The following is a 19,123-nucleotide window of genomic DNA, read 5'->3' as shown; positions in this document are numbered from 1 at the left end:
TATCTTGGAAATCAGTGTCTGTATTTTTCTTTCTTTCTACTGAGACATGTACAGTTCATGTCAGAGGGGGGGTTACTCGCTAGGGCCGTTCATAGCGGCTAATTCAGTGTTAGGTTAGTCGGCAATTAGCATGGGATCGGTAGGGGAAGTAGTAGTTTTATTGTTTTCTCATTTTCCGTATATTAGTCTGCCTACTTTTCTGGTTTATGTCTGGGTGACTAGGGCTAATTCAGGTAGTTATTACAATATTAGTTTTAATATGAAAACTCCATTTTCCTCATTTTAGAGACCATTCAAAATTACCACACCCATTTGCCTTCAGAGTACGGGAAATCATGACCAATTTAAACATAACCATTAGTACTCGTGTTCTGTCTCTCAAGTTTTCAGTAATCCCACCTTGGAAGCTACCTTATATTATTACATATTGTAACTATTTTAATTCATCCAAGAAGAATATATCAGAGGAAGTGATGAGACTTACTTTTTCAGAGCATGCATCTCGGCATGAAAGTGATATCTGTATATATATATTGATGGTTCCAAATCTGATATTGGTGTTGCTACGGAGCAGTTTTTCCAAATTTTGAACTCAGCGGATTGCGGATCATTACCTAATTGTTGCTCCATTTTTACAGCCTAGTTATATGCCATTTTAGTTTCAATCAAGAAAATTTTACTTCGTAAAGCTAACAGTTTTACTATTTTCACAGATTAAGTGTGATTCAAGCCATGAATTTTTATTCAAAACATCCTCTGATTTTAGAGATTTTAGAATGGTTGTTTAATCGAAAAAGGAAAACCGTAAACTTTTGTTGGGTAACAGCACACACAGGAATAGCTAGAAACAAAAAGGCTGATAAGGTAGCGAAGAGGGCAATACATGATGGTCCACAAAGAAATATTGCATTACCATTTAGAGATTTTTTTCCCTTACATACAAATAAAAGCCAGAGAGAAATGGCAAAATATATGAGAAAATTTAGTAAAAAGCAATCAAAAGATGTTGGAAATTTTGGGATCAGCAATTCCTTTTAATTACAGCAAAATGTCAAGGAGATAGGAAACGGCACTTTGCCGCTTATGAATTGGTCACACACACATAACACATGGTTATTTAATGGCTGGACAGCACCTATTCTTTGATGACTGCCTAGTTCCTCTGACTGTGCGACACTTGCTGGTCGAGTGTCTCAGTCTTCAGGACATAAGAGGGACATAAGGAGCGTTTCCTTTCAGTGTCATAATGAGGAAGGTGAATACCTTCTCTCCAGGCTACTTCGAAGGAATATTATTAGTCAGGTGAGTGGTATTTGTAGGCTTGTGGAGAAAGCAAGCTTCCTACAAAAGTTATAACCTTTTATAGTAAAGTATAAATGATATCATACTTGAAACTTAAGTGTACATAAGAAAATTTTTATTATTTTTTTTATCTTTTTTTTTTTTTTTTTTTTTTTTTAATTACATAATGGTATATTTCCGGCACCAATGACCTAAGTTGTTGGGACGCCATGGTACATTTTTGCATCAGTCAATCAATCAATCTTCGTTCAGTGACATAACTCCAGGGTGGTAGTGGTTAGTTTAACCAGACCACTGAGCTGATTAACAGCTCTCCTAGGGCTGCCCCCGAAGGATTAGATATTTTTATGTGGCTAGGAACTAATTGGTCACCTAGCAACGGGACCTACAACTTATTGTGGGATACGAACCAACACTACTGAGATTCAGGGTCTCTGTAACACGGTTTTTTGGACTTTGCTCCTTGTCAAAGCATCGGATGTAGCTGAAAGTTGACATATGTATATTTTACAACCGCACACAAATTTTGTCAGCATTACCAATAACCTAAACCCGATGGTTTTAATTTTTATAGAGTAAATTTGATCTAGCCAACGCCATGGCCAATCATTACAAGCCAAGAGTCGAAAAACATTCATAACGTAAGCAAGGTAAACAAACACCTTTTGACTAAATGTTGCCCCGCCCCATCCACCAGACAGAAATTCCATCTGCTCTGAAACCCAAAGACTTTATGAATGGCGGAACGATACATAGATGTGGGTGGGGTATCAGCGCTAGCGTAGTAATACTACTGTAGCAGTAGTGCCGCAACAGTATAGCAGTAATATACATGAATTAAACGTTTAGGCCAACTGCTGGGATCCTTGAGGATCATTTAGTACTTCTTACAACTACTCGCGAAATTAGTTTTTATAGCCAGAAGTTAAATTTTCTAATCCAACATTGCCCATGGTAGCCTTCAGTGTTATCCTGAATTATAACGAGGCGAAAGTGGGTCGAGCCTCATGAAGTCACCATTTTGACGATAATTATTGGTGAAGGTTTAAAGCCAATATACGGTACCGGCTATTTTTTTTCAGTAAATAGGTAGATAGCCAATAAATAAAAATTGCTTGACATTGGATATAGCAGTTATCAAATCAAGCTTGTCTACTATGTTTTTGATAATTACCAACTATTCCCTACATCTTGTCAATCTGATTGTGACCTATAAAGTACTGTAATTTCTTTGGAAACTTATTTTGGGAGTTAGACTATTAATCGAAGTGTTTTTGTATTTATTAACATATTTTGTTGGTTTGTTCATTATGACAATTATCAGTGGAGGTTCCAGAGTTCATAAAGGTGTACTGCTTTGCTTGTATTTAAATTTGTATGTCATTGTTGCCAGAGGTTTAGCCTTCATTACGTATAGCCAATCATCCATCGAGAAAGAGGGAAGAAATGCTGTCATAAGTTACGTAACGAGTGCGTTCGAAACCTTTTCTCTGAGTAAGTTGGCCCGTCTTCAAAAAAGGTCACTTTTACATTATAAGTACCAAATTTATTCAACCTACGTAGTGCAGAATACACTCAAAATTTGTGTTGATATAATATGTACTCTGAATAAGCGTTATATTTATGAAATGCATAGATAAAAAGTTATTGCAAAAAAACCGTGTTACAGAGGCCCTGAATCTCATAGTAGGTTGAGAAATTAATTTCTATCACCAGAAATAAATTCCTCTGACTCCGCGTTGGCCGAGCCGAGAATCGAACTTTGGACCACCGGGTTGGTAGCCGAGCACATAAACCACTCATCCAATGAGTGGTAAATTAATATGATTACCAGCAGGGATCAGTACACACACCCGAGGATCAGTATCACAACATGCTATGAGTCATAGGTACAATTTCAAGGTTAGGATAATCAATACAAAGAGCTATCCAACCAATACTGCTGTAAACACAATCGCCACTGTTAGTCTGTAAATAAAGAAAAAATGATTAAAGTTACAAGGATACTCCTCTCACATCCAAGGGCAACGCCCTCCAAAGTGAGAGGAGATCCCCCAAACACCACCTTCGTCCAATAGTAAGTGAAAGGATGAAGGAGAAAAGAAATTACCATAAAAACAGAAGGACAAACCTGTTTAGTTCTCAGTAATTCCCAAGCGTAAGCGTAATTTTCAGATGAATACATGTCTCGGTTACAGGATCAATATCACTCACGTTAAATACATGTCTCGTCCTCACGTTAAAGGGGGAAAGCATGTAAATATGTTGGCATACCTTTGCCGCCAACTCTTAACATGAAGTAGAAAGGGGACTATAAAGGTTATCACAAAAAGTAGGTTTGTACATATATTGATTCAAACACCGTATATACATATTTACTTAAAAATAAAAACAAACCAGAAAGATCCCACTGGGAGAAATTATCGACAACTAGTCGGCAGCAAGAGCTCATAAACGCACGTCTTCATTGGAAGACGGCCGAAAGCAAAGTGGAGGTTTACATCCAGGCAGGCTAGCCTACCCGACTGCCACACAGTAGTTACTGCCTAACCACCTTGTTCAAGAATTTGACAGCCATAATCCCAGCTACGCCGAAAGTAATTCCTTATGTAAAGGACAGAGGGTTTGTATATCATGTAGGAACAATTTCAGAAAATCTTTGTGGTTAAAGGTTTAAAAATTCTCCAAACCAAAATAGAATCTATATTACTTTATTATAATCTATGTGACACAATAACCAACAGGAAAATCTTTAGTTTTTCCAGTAGTCCACAGGAACTGAGCTACATGCACACTATACTTTGACATAACCAGGAAAACTCAAAAGCCCTCGTTAAATTTACTATTGGGAGAAATGAAAGTATTACTTATCTACCATATAATGCTACATAAATTATCTTGACCTGCATGGACCATATTCCAAATGGACTAGCTTTAAAATCGTCCTGTAGGATATCTTACCACGGATCAAAATATATGGTCTCCTTTCTCTTAATACTTAAAACTGCACCCAAATATATTTCACGTTTCGGACTCAACACTTTCATTAAATAGATTCTAACAGCTTATTTTACGAAAATTGTTAAATAAAAAAATACTAATACAAAAGGGCATTCACACAACATACACTGCTCGTCAAGCATCCAAAAGAAAAAAGGAGGGCAGAATGTTGAAAGATCAAATACAGTACAGAGGACTAGTTCATCAGTAAACAATCATTGGGATTATTCATGTATCCTATTCCATTGAGACTCATTTCATCAACTGGTGCTCAAATTCTATAAAAAACAAAACAAAAAAAATCTTAGAACCTTTCCTTTGGCTACAAATTGAAAGCTCTAAAAAATTTAACTAAAAATTTCTTTAATAATGTTAGCACATTTTTAACAAAAAAAATTCCAATACAAAAGTGTTACACCATAAAATAGTCTAGTTTTAGTTTTCAAATTTAGACCTTTGAAAAGTTTTTATTGATACATGTTACGTCCCTATGCAACAAATTGGTTCAGATTAAAGGAAGCAGCTATGTTGCATTTTTCTATAAGAAGAAACAATTATACATTCAGGGTATCTATGCAACAGATTCAGAAAATATTATATAAAGTACATTCTTCTATAACAAAATGGATAACAAGGGTACACAACCCTTCATAATACAATATTTATATCTTGGCTTGATCCAGCACCATTACTTGGTCTCTTTGTCCATGTCCATCTTCAACTCTTCATCTTCTTTCTTATCCTTTTTACCATCTCCTCCTTAAATTATAGAGAATGAAATCACAAAAATATCAAAATAATGATAAATAATTTTAACAAACTGCAGATTTATATTATTTTTCCTAAAAACGAACCTAACAGAGCTCCGAAAGGCAATCTGGCTGAAGAGTGTTAAAGGAAAGGTGATAAAAAATGGTGAAGAAATACATTTAATGTAAAAGTACGACCAAATATCATCCACTGAGGTTTTGAAGGGTTAAGCCTCATGCCCCAAATGCCTAACTTCACTCATGCCAGGGTTCAAACAATTACTCTTATCACTATAGACCTTAGGCATGGAGGGAACAACCAGCAAGACGAGTAACTTCATTGACATATGATATTAATCAGTTCCTTGACTTAAGTCCCCTTTTTTCTGATGCATTAAATTGAATGATGGTAAACAAGAGAAATACATTCACCTTCCAACAGTTAACAGAAACAAGACCCATTGATGAAATTATTATATTACCCACTGGTAATTTTAATAGTCACATTAGATAAGCTGTTAATGACTATCATCTCTAGATATAGCATATATATATAGTTAATAGTACAGGTAAAAATATGCCCTATGTATGTATGTATACTGAATGCATATATGTATTAAGCAGCAGTTTACTGTTTATAATTTCATCTAATGGACCTTGCTCCTATTATCAGTTGGAAGGTGACACGTACGACTGTAAACTTACTACATTACAAAATAGATGATGTGGCATGTTCTAGAGAACCCAATTGATTATATACACCAATGGTTTTTACAAGGTCATTTCCCTTGAGTGTATAGTGATCTTATGAATTATACAAAAAAAAAAAAAAAAAAAAAATCCCATACTTATCTAAATTGTGACAGGTATTTTTATGTAACCATTAATCTTTCATCTAAGTATAATTTATGATGCTCATTTTATTTCACTGATAAATGAAAAACTGGATGAGGAAGAAAGTAAAATACAAAAATATTTATATATAACTTATTGGATAGCTTGAAGGTCTACTCCGAGTAAAAAAAAAAAAAAAAAATAAAAAAAAAAAAAAAAAAAAAAAAAAAAAAATGGCAAATAATTTAGCCACTAGAGTACCCCAGGGCTAACTTTCACAGCTAGCACAATTCTATATAGTGATTACTTTGTGATTATTAAATTTAAAATATTGATTTACTCATCACTCAAATTCAGAGATAAATCACCAAAGTCAATTGCTTCTAATAATGTTATGTACCTGTACCTACTTATAAAGTAGTTTACAAAATAAATAAGTTTCCTTAAAAAAAAAAACAATTACCCCAAAAATATTAAATTAAAAAGTATGCTCAATACACAATAACACCTGCTGAAAAATGTGTGGCACTATATTATTCACCTTTCAATTAATGCGTGTTTTAACACATTTTCAATTCAATACTAGCTAGAAAATATTAGCAAATGTTTAAAAAATGCGAAAATTTCAATTTAACGCGAATTGGTGCACGAGTACTATTTTCATATCACCCACGCATCAGCATCATCTAGTGGAAGTTACACCATGATGCTAGAGAACAGTAAGAAAACAGCAACACAGACCATACTGGAGCAATTTTTCAATAAAAACCTAAGACCACAGGACAGAGAGAGAGAGAGAGAGAATGGTGCAAGAGGTTGAGGAGGGCGTAGGGTGATGCGCGCTGCAGACAACAGCCGTCGACAAAGAAATAGCACAGTGCACTGAATGTATTCATTAATAAAGCGAAAGATTTTGTTGTTTTTTTGTATGACAAAAGTTGGGCCCACGCTAAGAAGGTATTTTTCCCAAAATATGCACAAAGAGAAATGCATTGAGAATTTGATCACGACACACCCCAAGGGCACAGCCAGGAGAGCATTATTCAAAATAAGTGTGTAAGAGTGTATTTGTTTTGTTTGTTTACCCTCCAAAAGCAAAAAAACCTTGGTCTACTGTCTGATAACTATTGTGCTTACTAGATTTCTAATTATAAGCACAAAATATGACATTTTTATTGGATTTCAGCAAAACAGGCATCCTCCATGTTAAGCTGCTCATTTGAGGGGGGGATATTGTTTACCACAGGTCACATTCAGTATATTCAGACATTAGGTACTGTTGGCAACACTTGCAATTCAAACTAGCAAGACAACTTTGTTAGCTCTACTCAATGTTTGGATAAAACTAGTAATCTGAAACTGAAAAAAGTTAAATTATATTTACATACAAGAGCTTTGTGGATACTAGATTCAAAATATAGAGGAACAAACCAAACAAGATACACACATATAAATACATATAGATCCATGGAATTTACATAATGTTTGTTATAAGAAATTAAGAACACAGAAATTTTCAATGGCATCAGAGAGAGAGAGACATTGTAAAATTACCATTACCTAATACCATCAACCATGGAAAAATATATAATATATACATGTTTCACCCTTCTCATAAACTATCAAGTTACTAAAAATAAACATAAGCACTAAGTATTGGGGGTTGTGAGATTTCCAATGTGGGGGAAAATTGGGGAAATCTGACCTTGCTTAGAAAGAAACATGTACAATCAACAAACATACAAGATTAAAGCAATCTGAAAATTCTCAGACTGAACAATGGCAATAGACTGATGAGGACCGCATGCAGTTTTTAAAATGACAAATTTTCCAAGGCAATTTGTATTTTTCATAGCTACAAACCTTCAGTCTTAACTATAGGATAATTTCTAGCACCTAGCTGGATCCAGTTAAAAAACAGATTAAAGCAAGGAATCTTGGGATATCTGGCAACACATGGTAGATCGGGTGAAGAGTGGTCAAGGACCACTCACCTACGCCACCGCGTCAAGTCTTTTCTTTAACCGCCTGGAGGCGAGTTGTGGTTAACCTCTCTTGGCCTTTACCAGTTCACTGCCGTTCTAATTTTTGTACTATAACGAATCCTTGCCAGAATGCCGAGCATGGCCTAAAGAGCAGTGGAAGTCGTTTTATAGCACGAGAGAGCATCAGAGGGTTTCATCTCTTCCCGATGCTTCGTCTCCTGCAGTATTCATCCCCCCAAAGTAGCGTTATTCCTGTCTCATTTTCTTCCACTGATTCATTGCTAGAAGTATCAGGAGGCCACCAGGCTAATTTTTGTAATATTGCCCCTTCTTCCTTCTTCTTCGGGAGTTAATTTGATTCCCGGGAAGGGGAGGCTTTTTCATTATTCTCATTTATTCCAGTCGTATGCGTCCAAGATGGCGGCAACTTGGAAGACGCTCGGACTATGGGGTAACCCCATCCTTGGAGGGGTTGCTAGCGCACTTCATGGAGGCTCACTACCCCTCTCCTCAGGCTGACCAGGCCATTCCCCCTCCTCCCGGCCTCGTCTTTGTGGGTAGCTGAGGTCAGCCATCTTATATTGCTCCGGCAGTGACTGTTGCCGCTTCTTTAAGTCGGAGGAAAGCCATGGTGTCAGCCCTGTTGATGACGTCACGGGATCCGTCGTCGTGTATTCCTTCACCAATGGCATCTGATTCCCCTGCACACCGATGGGAAGCCGTGACGTCATCACCACTTGCGACGTCACTCCCATTGATGATATCACTCCCAGTCGGATCCTCTGCACTGCCTCTCTCAACCGTGACGTCATCTCTGCCGCCTAGTTCACTACATCTCCCTTCCATGTCATTGGAGCCTTCTCTTGCAGATCAGTCTGAACTTATATGCCAGGCAGTGCTTAAGAGGTTGGACTGTTTTGGATGATAAGTTGGCAGCCTTGTTGGTTGGGAAGACTGGAAGGAAACTTGTTGCTTCATCCCCACCTCCTGTGAAGAGTTGCTTCATCCCCGCCTCCTGTGAAGAGATCGCATAAGAAACCAGTTTGTACGTTTGCCACACCCGTGACCATTCACAGACATGTTAATGAGTCATCTGTTGGAATAGTACTTAGTGATGTTCCTAGTGTTATAGTGGGTTTGTCTCGGGAGCTGACACGTGGACCTAGCCCAGGAAGGTTAGTTGGTGTTTCGGGCTGTTTGGCTGCTGATCCTTAGGTTAATTTTAATGGGGAAGGTGCCTTAGAGGAGCCTACACATCCTTCTCGTCGTCGGTGTCCGTTGCCTGAGCAGGAGGAGGAAGACATGCAAGAGTTTTTGTCTTCCTTTTCGGGAGTTGTTGATCTCATTCATGGGTTCAACAATTTGGAAAGTTGGACTCAGGCTCGGTCGTCTTACACTACTCCTTGCTTGGAAGCCTTGGTGGGAAGCTACACAGGACCACAAATCATGCTTCCCTTGTCGGGACACGTCCAGTCGGTCTTGCATGAGGTGAACGCCTCTGTTTCAGACCGGGACGGTTCATTTCGCTCTAGGGGCTCTGCCAAGCTACTACCCACTGCCTCTCACAAGACATGAAGTATTATGCTACAAAATACCAAATTTGTAACTAATTTGTATTTTTCATAACTAACAAACCTGAGGTCTTAACATTAGGATTTACTAGCGCCAAGCTGGAAACCGGTAGAATTAAAATTACACTTGTGAGATCCAGGGACTAATGGTTCATCTATACCAGGTCACGGGCATGTATACCCAGAATGCCCACGGCTACCTGTGACCCATCAGTTATATTTCTAACCCAGTTTAGACTGCTAGAGGGGTGGTGGTTCGAGGTGGGCCTTTAACTGTAAGACCTCAGGTTTGTTAGTTATGAAAAATACAAATTAGTTACAAATTTGGTATTTGTTCATACACGAAACAAACCTTCGGTCTTAACATTAGGATAGACTTACTATTGGAGGGAGGTAAGTCTCTACAACTGACTGGGAGTTTGCCACCTTATCCATTTCCGAATATATAGGGAAATTCTAGAGAATGGACAATGAACCTAGGACCAAAGATATAAGCGGATCTATTGGTTTCCTCCCACTGGGTGTAGATACCATTCTACTGTTTACTCTTGTCCCTTGCGACTGGATCCACCTTCACCCCTCTTTTCCTTATTATCCAGAGGGGTGTGTTGCTACTGAAAAGTATATCATCAGCTAAGATAGCTTCACAGTATGGCTGACCATCTCACCTGCATCTAGTCCGTTCCAGCACATGACGGTACTCTCCTTCATATTGCCCGTAGTTAAAGGAGTAGAAGAAAGTAGTAAAGAAAAAAAGACCAGTCATCCCATTCATTCTACTTTCATACCTTCATCTTAGACTAGACGCAAACTGACCCGCCAGGGGCACTGGATGAACTATATCACTTGTTGGGCCGCCACCACTGGACCCAAGGAAAAGGTGTCCAAGGATCTATGGGCACATCTTTCAATAAAATGAGGTGAAAGTTGTTTGGCGCTTCCACACGCCAGCTTTCAGAATTTTATCCACAGACATGTTCTTCTTAAATGCCAGGGAAGCACTCACACCCTGATGTCATGAGCTCTAGCTCCCACCTGGCTATCTGACCCTCTGTCTTCTGCAGTATAAGCATTTCTGATCGTCTCCCTTAGCCAAAATGATATTGTATTCTTGGACACTTCCTTCTTGTTCCGTCCTGTACTTACGAACAACCTCTGGCAACCCCGGCCTGAAAAAAAAAAAGTGTCTTGTCCTCTTTGTTTAAGTACTCCCTTAGTGCCCTGACGGGGCACAGGAGCATTTCAGCTTTGTCGTGTGTCTACAAAGTCTGCCAAGGAAGGTATGGTAAAGGAGTCGAATCTGCCGTCTACTATTGTTGGATTTTGGGTCTTTGCCACGAATTCTGGGACAAACTCACACACCATTGATCTCCAACCTCTCGAGTGCTTTATGAGATATGAGAGGCCATGTAGCTACCCCCACCCTTTTGTTTGAAGCCAGGGTGCCAATAAGAAGACTGTCTTCAGGGTCAGGCTCCTATCCGTGGACTGCCTTAGTGGTTCGTAAGGGGGTTTTGTCAGACTACTCAGTACCTTGGTCAGATCCCAATCTGGGCTTTTAGCTCCTTTGGTGGGCATGACTGTTCAAAGCTCCTCATCAGCATGGCCAACTCCCATGAAGACGATATGTCCACTCCTTTCATTCGTAAGACTGAGGCTAGAGCAGCCCTGTACCCCTTCACTGCAGATACAGACATATGTTTTTCTGTTCTGAGATATATCAGAAAGTCTGCTAACTGCTGAATAGTGGTACGAGTGGAGACACGTTCCCCCTACGACACCAATCACAGTATGCTGACCACTTCCCTGGGTATACTGTCGCAGATGATTTTCTGATATTACCTGCCATCTGAGTTGCTGCTTTCTGCGAAAACCCTCGCTCTCGGAGGAGATACTTGACAGTCTCCACCCGTGAAGCGATAGGGACTTCACCGACTGGTGGTACCTCTCACGTGAGGCTGACACAGAAGGTTGCTCCATGGAGGTAACTCTCTTGGCACATCTACTAGGAGTTCCAGTAGGTCTGGAAACCACTCTGCTTTCGGCCATAACGGGGCTACCAGGGTCATCTTGAGGTTCTGAGACCGCATTACCCTGTTCAGAACCTGACGGATTAGACAAAATGGAGGAAATGCGTACACGTCCAGATTGTCCCAGGGGTGTTGTAGCGCATCTTCCTGCTAACTGCCCTCTTGACGTCCGGGACTACTGAACAATACACTTCCAACTTTTTCTTGTACCTGGTTGCGAATAGGTCTATGATCGGTCCTTCCCACAACATGAGCATCCTGTCCACTAGCTGTTGGTGTAGGACCACTCCGTTCCCAGAATCTGATCCCTGCGGCTCAACTTGTCGGCCACAATATGTTTCTTTTTCCCGGAAATATACCTGGCTTTGATGTCTACCAGGTTCTCTATAGCCCACTGGTGAAGTTGAACTGTCATCACATGTAACTGCCGAGAAACTAGGCCTCCTTGCTTGTTTATATAAGCTACTACTGTGGTGTTGTCTGACATCAATACCACTGAGTGTCCCTTTACTCTCTCCCTGAATTCTTGTTAGAGCCAGGAAAGCTGCTTTTCAACTCCAGCACGTTTATATGGAGATCTCTGTCCTTGCAACTCCATTTTGCTGACACCATCAACTCCTCCATATGGGCTCCCCAGCCTTCTAGTGACGCATCCGAGAACAGCAAGAGGTCTGGGGAGGATTGTTGAAGGGGGACACCCACTGTCAGATTGTCGTCGTCCACCCACCACACAAGTCTTTCCTCACTTCTGCCGACAAGGGAATTTGCTCGTACGGGTGATCTACTGTTGGTGACCAAAACTCCTTCATCCTCCATTGTAGGGACCGAAGGTGTAGCCTTCCTTTGTGGTACTAGCTTCTCCAGGGAGGTTAGGATTCCCAGCACCACCTGCCACTGTCTTGCTGGCTGTGTCTGCTTTCCCAGAAAGGCATTCACCACTTGTTTGCATTTCTGTACTCTTTGGTCTGTCGGGAATACTTTGGCTTGTGTTGTGTCCCTATCACCATTCCCAGATATTCCAAACGTTGACTTGATCCAGCTGCGACTTCTGCTGATTCACCACAATACCTAGGCTGTGACAAAGCTGCAGGAGGGCCGCCCTGTCCCTGAGTAATTTCTCCCTGGACTTTGCTATCACCAGCCAATCGTCCAGATATCTTATCAGCCTGATCCCCTGAGCATGCGCCCACGCCGACACGAGGGTGAACACTCTTGTAAAAACTTGAGGAGACGTTGTCAATCCGAAGCACAGGACCTTGAACTCGAAAGCTTTCCCTGCAATGCAAGACTGAAGCGGAGAAATTTCCTTGAAGACTGATGGACTGGTATCTGAAAGTATGCGTCCTTTAGATCGACTGTCAGCATAAAGTCTCCGATTCTGACTGCTTGTAGAACCGTTTTCGGAGTTTCCATCTTGAAACTGGTTTTTCCTTATAAACAGATTCAGCGTTGACAGGTCTATTACTGTCCTCCACTCCCCGTTGGCTTTGGGTACCAGGAAATCCTGCTGTAGAAGCCTTTTGTCGGACTGCATACTTGTTGCACAGCTCCTTTTTCCATCATCTTCTTCACTTCGTCCTGCAGAATAGTGGCCTTCTGAGATTTGCGGGCATAAGTGACGTGGGGTAATGGTTGATCTGTCAGGGGCGGGGTACCTCGAACGGAATCAAATACCCGATCCTGAGAACATCCACCACCCACTGCTCTGCCCCTAGTTCCTGCCACACCTTCCAGTGATTTGCCAGGCAACCCCCCACTGGTGTGGCCGAGTGATGGCAGGCGCCCATCCTAATCTATTCTGGCGCCTCGTTACCCCCCCCCCCCCCCCCCCCCCCCCCCCCCCCCCCTTCCCCTATTGCCCCTTCCTCCTCTGTTGTTTCTATTGTGAAAGGGCCGATGAAGTTATCCTCTTTGGGGAAGAGGGTCTTGTGACTCTATTAGGGATGCTATGTCTCACTGGTTTCTTTCGAGACATCTGCTGTTGTCTTCCCTCCAAAGGAATAGTTTGACTGTTAGAGGTTTTCCTAACTGCCTGTTGCACCAACCTATCGTTAGTGTCCATCCTTCTTCTATCTATCGCTTCTTCCAGTATGACCTCTGGCAACAGTAGTTGCGATTCCAAGATATCCCCATTCCTCATTGCTAACAGGGAATCCAAATCCACATTGCGGCTTAGTCTAGCCAATGCTGCATCTCTCCTCATTAGCAGGATATTTGCCCAAACATTGGCACTTACGTTTGTCAGGTACGCAATCGCCTTGGACTGACTGTAGTAATCTAATGAACAATGGTTCATCCACTACTTTCCTTGTTGCTTCCGAGGATGCAATTTTCGCCACTGCTGTTGACCAAAGGTCTAACCAGGACGCAGCCTGAAAGACAGAAGAAGCTGTTGCTTCTAACGTGGCAGCCTCTTGGTACGTCATCGAAGGGCACTCCATTTTAACCTGATCCAAGGTTAATCCAGGCCTTAACCTTACAACATTAGGGTTCATTTGTCTAGACAGCAAGGGACCTTCGGTGGTCGTATAATATTTCCTTTGCTTTATCATTGGAGGGGGAATAAATTTAAATGATCTATTAGATCTTAAGGAATTATCCCTCCCTGCAACTCTTGCGTTTACGTGTTGCAAGACCGATTCCGCATGACTCGAACAAGGCAATTCATACGACACCTTGGTATCCCTCTTTAGTCCAAACGCCATGTCAATTCCAGGAGGAAGCATACTGGCCGGTGTTTCTGTCTTCTCCGAAAGGCTATTGAATTGACGAATCAAATCAATAACCTCTGCATACGAGGCCAGAAACTCTTGGTTTTCTCCTTCCTCCGGCTCTAGTGTACCACTCTCCTTCACGAGAGATGTTGTCTCGCGTCTATCTTCTGACAGACGGCCCGGAATTCCACGGCCGCCTGCCCCTACAGCCGCGGCCTCTTTGATCTTTGCTGGCCGCTGTTGGCTCGATCCCAGATAGTCAGCAGGGGAACGAGAACGTCTCACTCTTTCTCTGCTCACGGATCTAGAGCGAGAATCTCGTCTAGATCTCCAAGATGAAGGCTCCCTTAAGACAGAGGTAAGTTCGTCTTATTAGCATTGGCATCGTTTTCGAGCGTCGGCGAGCCCGGCCTCGGCCTTCTATCCAGACGGACACAGCCTTCCACGAACGTATCCGCCGAGGTTGCCAACTCTCTATTTTTCGTACTTTTAATAGGAGCCTTATCGTCCTTCGTACGTATTTTGAACGCCCTTACGGGCGAAACTGGGACCTGCATTCCATCCTCTGCTGCACCTTTCGCCGCCAACGTCGATTTTAACCAGAGGGTATCACAGTTTTTGCGATCCGAACTGGCAACTCCGCCTCGGCCGCTAGCTCGCCGGCCGTCACCTCTCTCGCTTGTTCGGACTCTTGCGAACGGCTTCGTCTGGCAACCTTGTGCTTAATAGCCACTGATTTTCCGACCTTCTTGCTGACTTGGAAATGACAGTCTTCGTCCGAAGAAGAGGAAGAATTGATTCTTCTCCTCTTGGCCGAGGATCCGCTAGGAACTCCCGAATCCTCCTCCAACGCTTGACTGGCGCTCGGCCGTGACGTTATCGGACTTAGCGATGACGCCGAACTAGAGGAAGAAGACGAAGAAGGCGAATCACACTTTTTCTTTTTGTCTCTCTTATTCATTCTCTCCTCTATATCCTGTAACTTCTGCATTACAGTTTGCATTGACGGATCAGAAGGCGTATTAGCGTCTGGGTGCAGCGAAAAAGGCAGAGAATCGGTCTGTGACGTCATCACGCTTGCCATCTCAGAGTGTGACGTATGTTGTGACGTCATCCCTCTCGTAGGGAGAGACTGAGAGGTTTCTGCTGGTAACCGCACGTTTGCTGCCAAATTACCTCCCACGTTCTGCTTCGCTGTAAATACTGAGTGGGATGGTGAAGCAGCGGCATTAATTCCCATAAATTGCAAGCCCGGGGGATGAGGAACATTCAGCGCTGCCGGACCCTGCTGGAACCGTGACGTCATATAATGCGCAAGCAGACCATCCAAGGTTGGTACGCCTGGTAGGCCTAGCGCTGACCACGTACCATCTAACCTATGCGCTTGAGTAGCAGGAGCCTGGAACAAAGATGGCGGATCTCCCCCTCTACTTGCTGGGAACAAAGGAGAGTGCAAATTATTCATAAAATTACCCAAGGCCCCTCCTGACGTTTCCGATACAGAACCGCTAGGAGAAACCGAAGGGGTATGAGACAATTCAAAAGCAGGTGGAGAAACATATGGAGCAGCCTGGTTTATTACCGATACAAAAGAAGCCGGTAAGGTTTGGTCATCCAAAGATGGCGTCACCCCCTTTCTTTTGTATTGGCTTTTCCCATAGAACTTCTTCCACTGTTCCACCGACCAACCGCGACAAACAGAACACGGATTAGTAACCGTACATACGTTTTCCCTGCACCTACTACACGTTGGATGAGGATCCGTCGACACCGAGGTTAGGAACCTAGAACAAGGGAAGCCACTGACTCCTGGGCATTTCCTTTGTCTCCTCTTCGAAGCGGTAGACGATCCCGATGTTGAGGCAAAATTCTCCATCATACCACGTATACACTCTTACCACACACTGATCACACTTGGAGAAAGAAAAGGAATGAAAAATAAAAAATGAAATGGATAAAGAACGGGCAACTGAAAAACCGGCTTTAAATGAGATAGACAGTAACACGTCTTATCTTAAAGGCGGTAGGAAAATAACTGATGGGTCACAGGTAGCCGTGGGCATTCTGGGTATACATGCCCCGTGACCTGGTATAGATGCCATTAGTCCCTGGATCTCACAAGTGTAATTTTAATTCTACCGGTTTCCTAGCTTGGCGCTAGTAAATCCTAATGTTAAGACCGAAGGTTTGTTTCGTGTATGAACAACAATGCATTTTTTATGTCGCGCCATCTTAACCCAGATGTCATTTGCCTGCATCCAAGATTGACTTTGGAGCAACTGAGGTCGGTGGCTCCGTCCTTGTCTCCGCAAGATGCCTCAGCATAGGAATCTATGGCAGCCTCCATGTTGCAGACAGTTTCTTGGCTGGACTTTGGGTCAGTGTTAATTTATGGGCTAACCCTCTTCTGATTACAAGAGACACGGCTTTGTCTAGGATGGAGAGATCAGTTGACACGGAGTCCTTGCTGGCACAGAGGAACGGAGATCTGTTGCAGTCCCAATATTTGTTTCCTTGGACCGAGCTCAAGAATGCAATAGACCAGTGCCAGGCTGACACCAAAGACAGACTGGTGCAACAGGCCATATCTAAGTTGGAGTCTCGTCCTCAAACACGTCCTGCTCCTCCTCCTCCCCATCCAGCAGCAGTCAAGAAGATGGTTGCCTGGTAGGCTGTCGAGGAATTAGAGTTCAACAAGGCCTTCCCATACAACTCTGCCTAGGTCAGAGGATTAACGTCCCTTTCGCTCTCGTTCCTTTAAGGGGGCCGGCCAGTGTCCTTCGAATTTGTCCCGGAATTCATCGCCAAGACCCAAAATCCCTCTGTGCATGATGACAGGTTCACTTCGTTTTCCATTCCATCACTGAATGACTTTGTGGGTGATGATGCTCAAGAGCTTTTGCTGTGCCCTACATTGCTATCTTAAAAGGACTCGACACCTTAGACCAGTCTGCCACAGACTTTTTGTTAGCACAGACTGTACGAAGAAAGAGGTTCTAAGAATACTATCCCTTTTTGGATACGGGAAGCCATCAGACAGGCATAGTTGACTCTTCATGATTCCACCGCCACGTCTGTGCAGGCTTGAGTGCATGACGTTAGGGGTATTGGTCCCCCTCTGGCTTTCAAAAAGAACTTGGCTGTACATAGTGTGCTGAGCACTGCTACTTGGTTACGCCAGTCTTGCATTCACATCTTTCCATCTTAAGGATGTTGCCCACAGATCTGCAGACACGTTTTCCCCGGGGCCTGTGGTGGCTGCCCAACAGGTTGTGTAACTCTTAGTTGCCCTTAGCAGGCCACTTTTGTATCTTACCTAAGGTGATTGTGTGGATGAGAGTTGGCTGGTCTCCTACTTTCTCTTGTACCTTTCCTTCTTCCTTCAGGCGGGTTAAGGAATAGACATGTCATTCACTGGACTGGTCTGATACAGGTGAGTAAGGTAGTCACACTGATTGTGTGGTCGCTTAATATACAAATATCAAACCCTCTATTCGGTAGCATATGCTCCACTCCTTGGCAATGAGTTGGGAGTAGTACAAACCCTAGTGTATTGGTTTGCTATTGGACAGTCAAAGTTTCTCTTTGGTTCCCTATACAATGGTTCACCCATATATCATTGTACGTCAGCCAGGATCTGAGTGGCTAGATATCAATTTATCTAGCTTCTCAACGGGCTTCAGTCCCTCTCCAGAAATCATTTCTTCTGGAAGCTGGACTGGTGGGTAGGCCCCCAGCCAGTTTAGGATGTCTTCTTGTACCTCCCTCCAAGTATGAGTATATCCTATTGTTAAGACCAAAGGTTAGTTCACTAATGAACAAATGACAAATTTTCTAAGACAATTTGTATTTTTCATAGCTACAAACCTGAGGTCTTAACATTATACTGCCCGCCTCTAGGGCTAGATGATAAATACAGATTACTAAGACTGAAAACCATATGACAAAAATCACCTGAGGATAATACCAGGAGCTACTGTGGGCTATGAAGCACCACTTTTGAAGAAATTCACACATTTCGCCTATAAATTCCTGAGCTATTTCAGGAAATTGCTATCTCTCTAATGATTTAACACACTGTAAACAGTTGTATTTAGTATGGCCAACAGATACTCTGAAATATATTAAGGCCATGCTTCTACCTGTAATTTGAAAACTAACCTGCTTCACTTGATAACCAAGGAATAACCCTAATCAACAAAGTAGCTTCAATTTACCTTCTAATTCTCCCTCTGAATCATTGCCTTCGCCTGAGGAATTATCTCTTCGTCTCTTTCGGGTGAATCTGCCACCTCTCTGAAATTTTGGGGGTGGAATTGGATCCATACCTAGCACCTTGTGTATTTGGCGGAAAGCTATCAACCGGAGAGCATGCTGAAATAAATCAACCACATTAAATATAAAATTTAAAAATATGAAACATTAGTCATATCTGAAAATAAAATCAAACCTTACCAAATACCATCCAGTTATTAGTGCCTAAGTACTACTTAAGAAAGGACTATTAAGCAAAAACCTTGACACTCCTCCCTCACTTACACAACTATTTGTAAACTTCCAAAACAAACCCTTCTCTTTACATTGCAAAACATTACACATTTTTTGAGGCAATTTGTACTTTCATATGCAGGAATATCCTTAGAGCCTCTCGTAAGTTTAACCCGAGTTCAGATATATATAAAGGCGTTTGCTCATCACATATCCAATGACAAGTTACTGTGTAATAAAAATTCTAGAAAAAGGGTAAATGCACTTTGTGTGAATGGGGAACAAAAATGTCTAATTGGTATATTTTGGGACTTTCATTCTGCAATCCTATTTGCTCTATACCCAAGACAATTTGATGATGACGACTATGTAGATTGGATGTTATACTGTCACATCTAGGTACAATTACTCAGGGACATGACACGTCCTCATTTCAGTGTAATTACTAAC

At 42.0% G+C, this 19,123-nt stretch overlaps 1 protein-coding gene across 10 annotated transcripts in view; it reads right to left on the bottom strand.

Annotated features, from left to right (window-relative positions):
* Window positions 1-3,999: 3,999 nt before the first annotated feature.
* LOC135210717 (zinc finger RNA-binding protein-like) overlaps window positions 4,000-19,123 on the bottom strand; it is a 116,279-nt gene continuing 101,155 nt past the window's right edge. For all 10 annotated transcript variants that reach the window (XM_064243504.1, XM_064243505.1, XM_064243509.1 and 7 more), the window contains 2 exons: window positions 18,403-18,559; window positions 4,000-5,061 (listed from right to left, as the gene is read on the bottom strand). In XM_064243504.1, coding sequence (XP_064099574.1) covers window positions 4,991-5,061; window positions 18,403-18,559 — 228 coding nt within the window. In that variant the 3' untranslated portion in view covers window positions 4,000-4,990. The remainder of the gene's footprint in view (window positions 5,062-18,402; window positions 18,560-19,123) is intronic.

This window comes from Macrobrachium nipponense, chromosome 4 (genome assembly GCF_015104395.2).
Source record: "Macrobrachium nipponense isolate FS-2020 chromosome 4, ASM1510439v2, whole genome shotgun sequence".
NCBI lineage: Eukaryota > Metazoa > Arthropoda > Malacostraca > Decapoda > Palaemonidae > Macrobrachium > Macrobrachium nipponense.
This window is presented reverse-complemented; position numbering and strand designations above follow the sequence as displayed.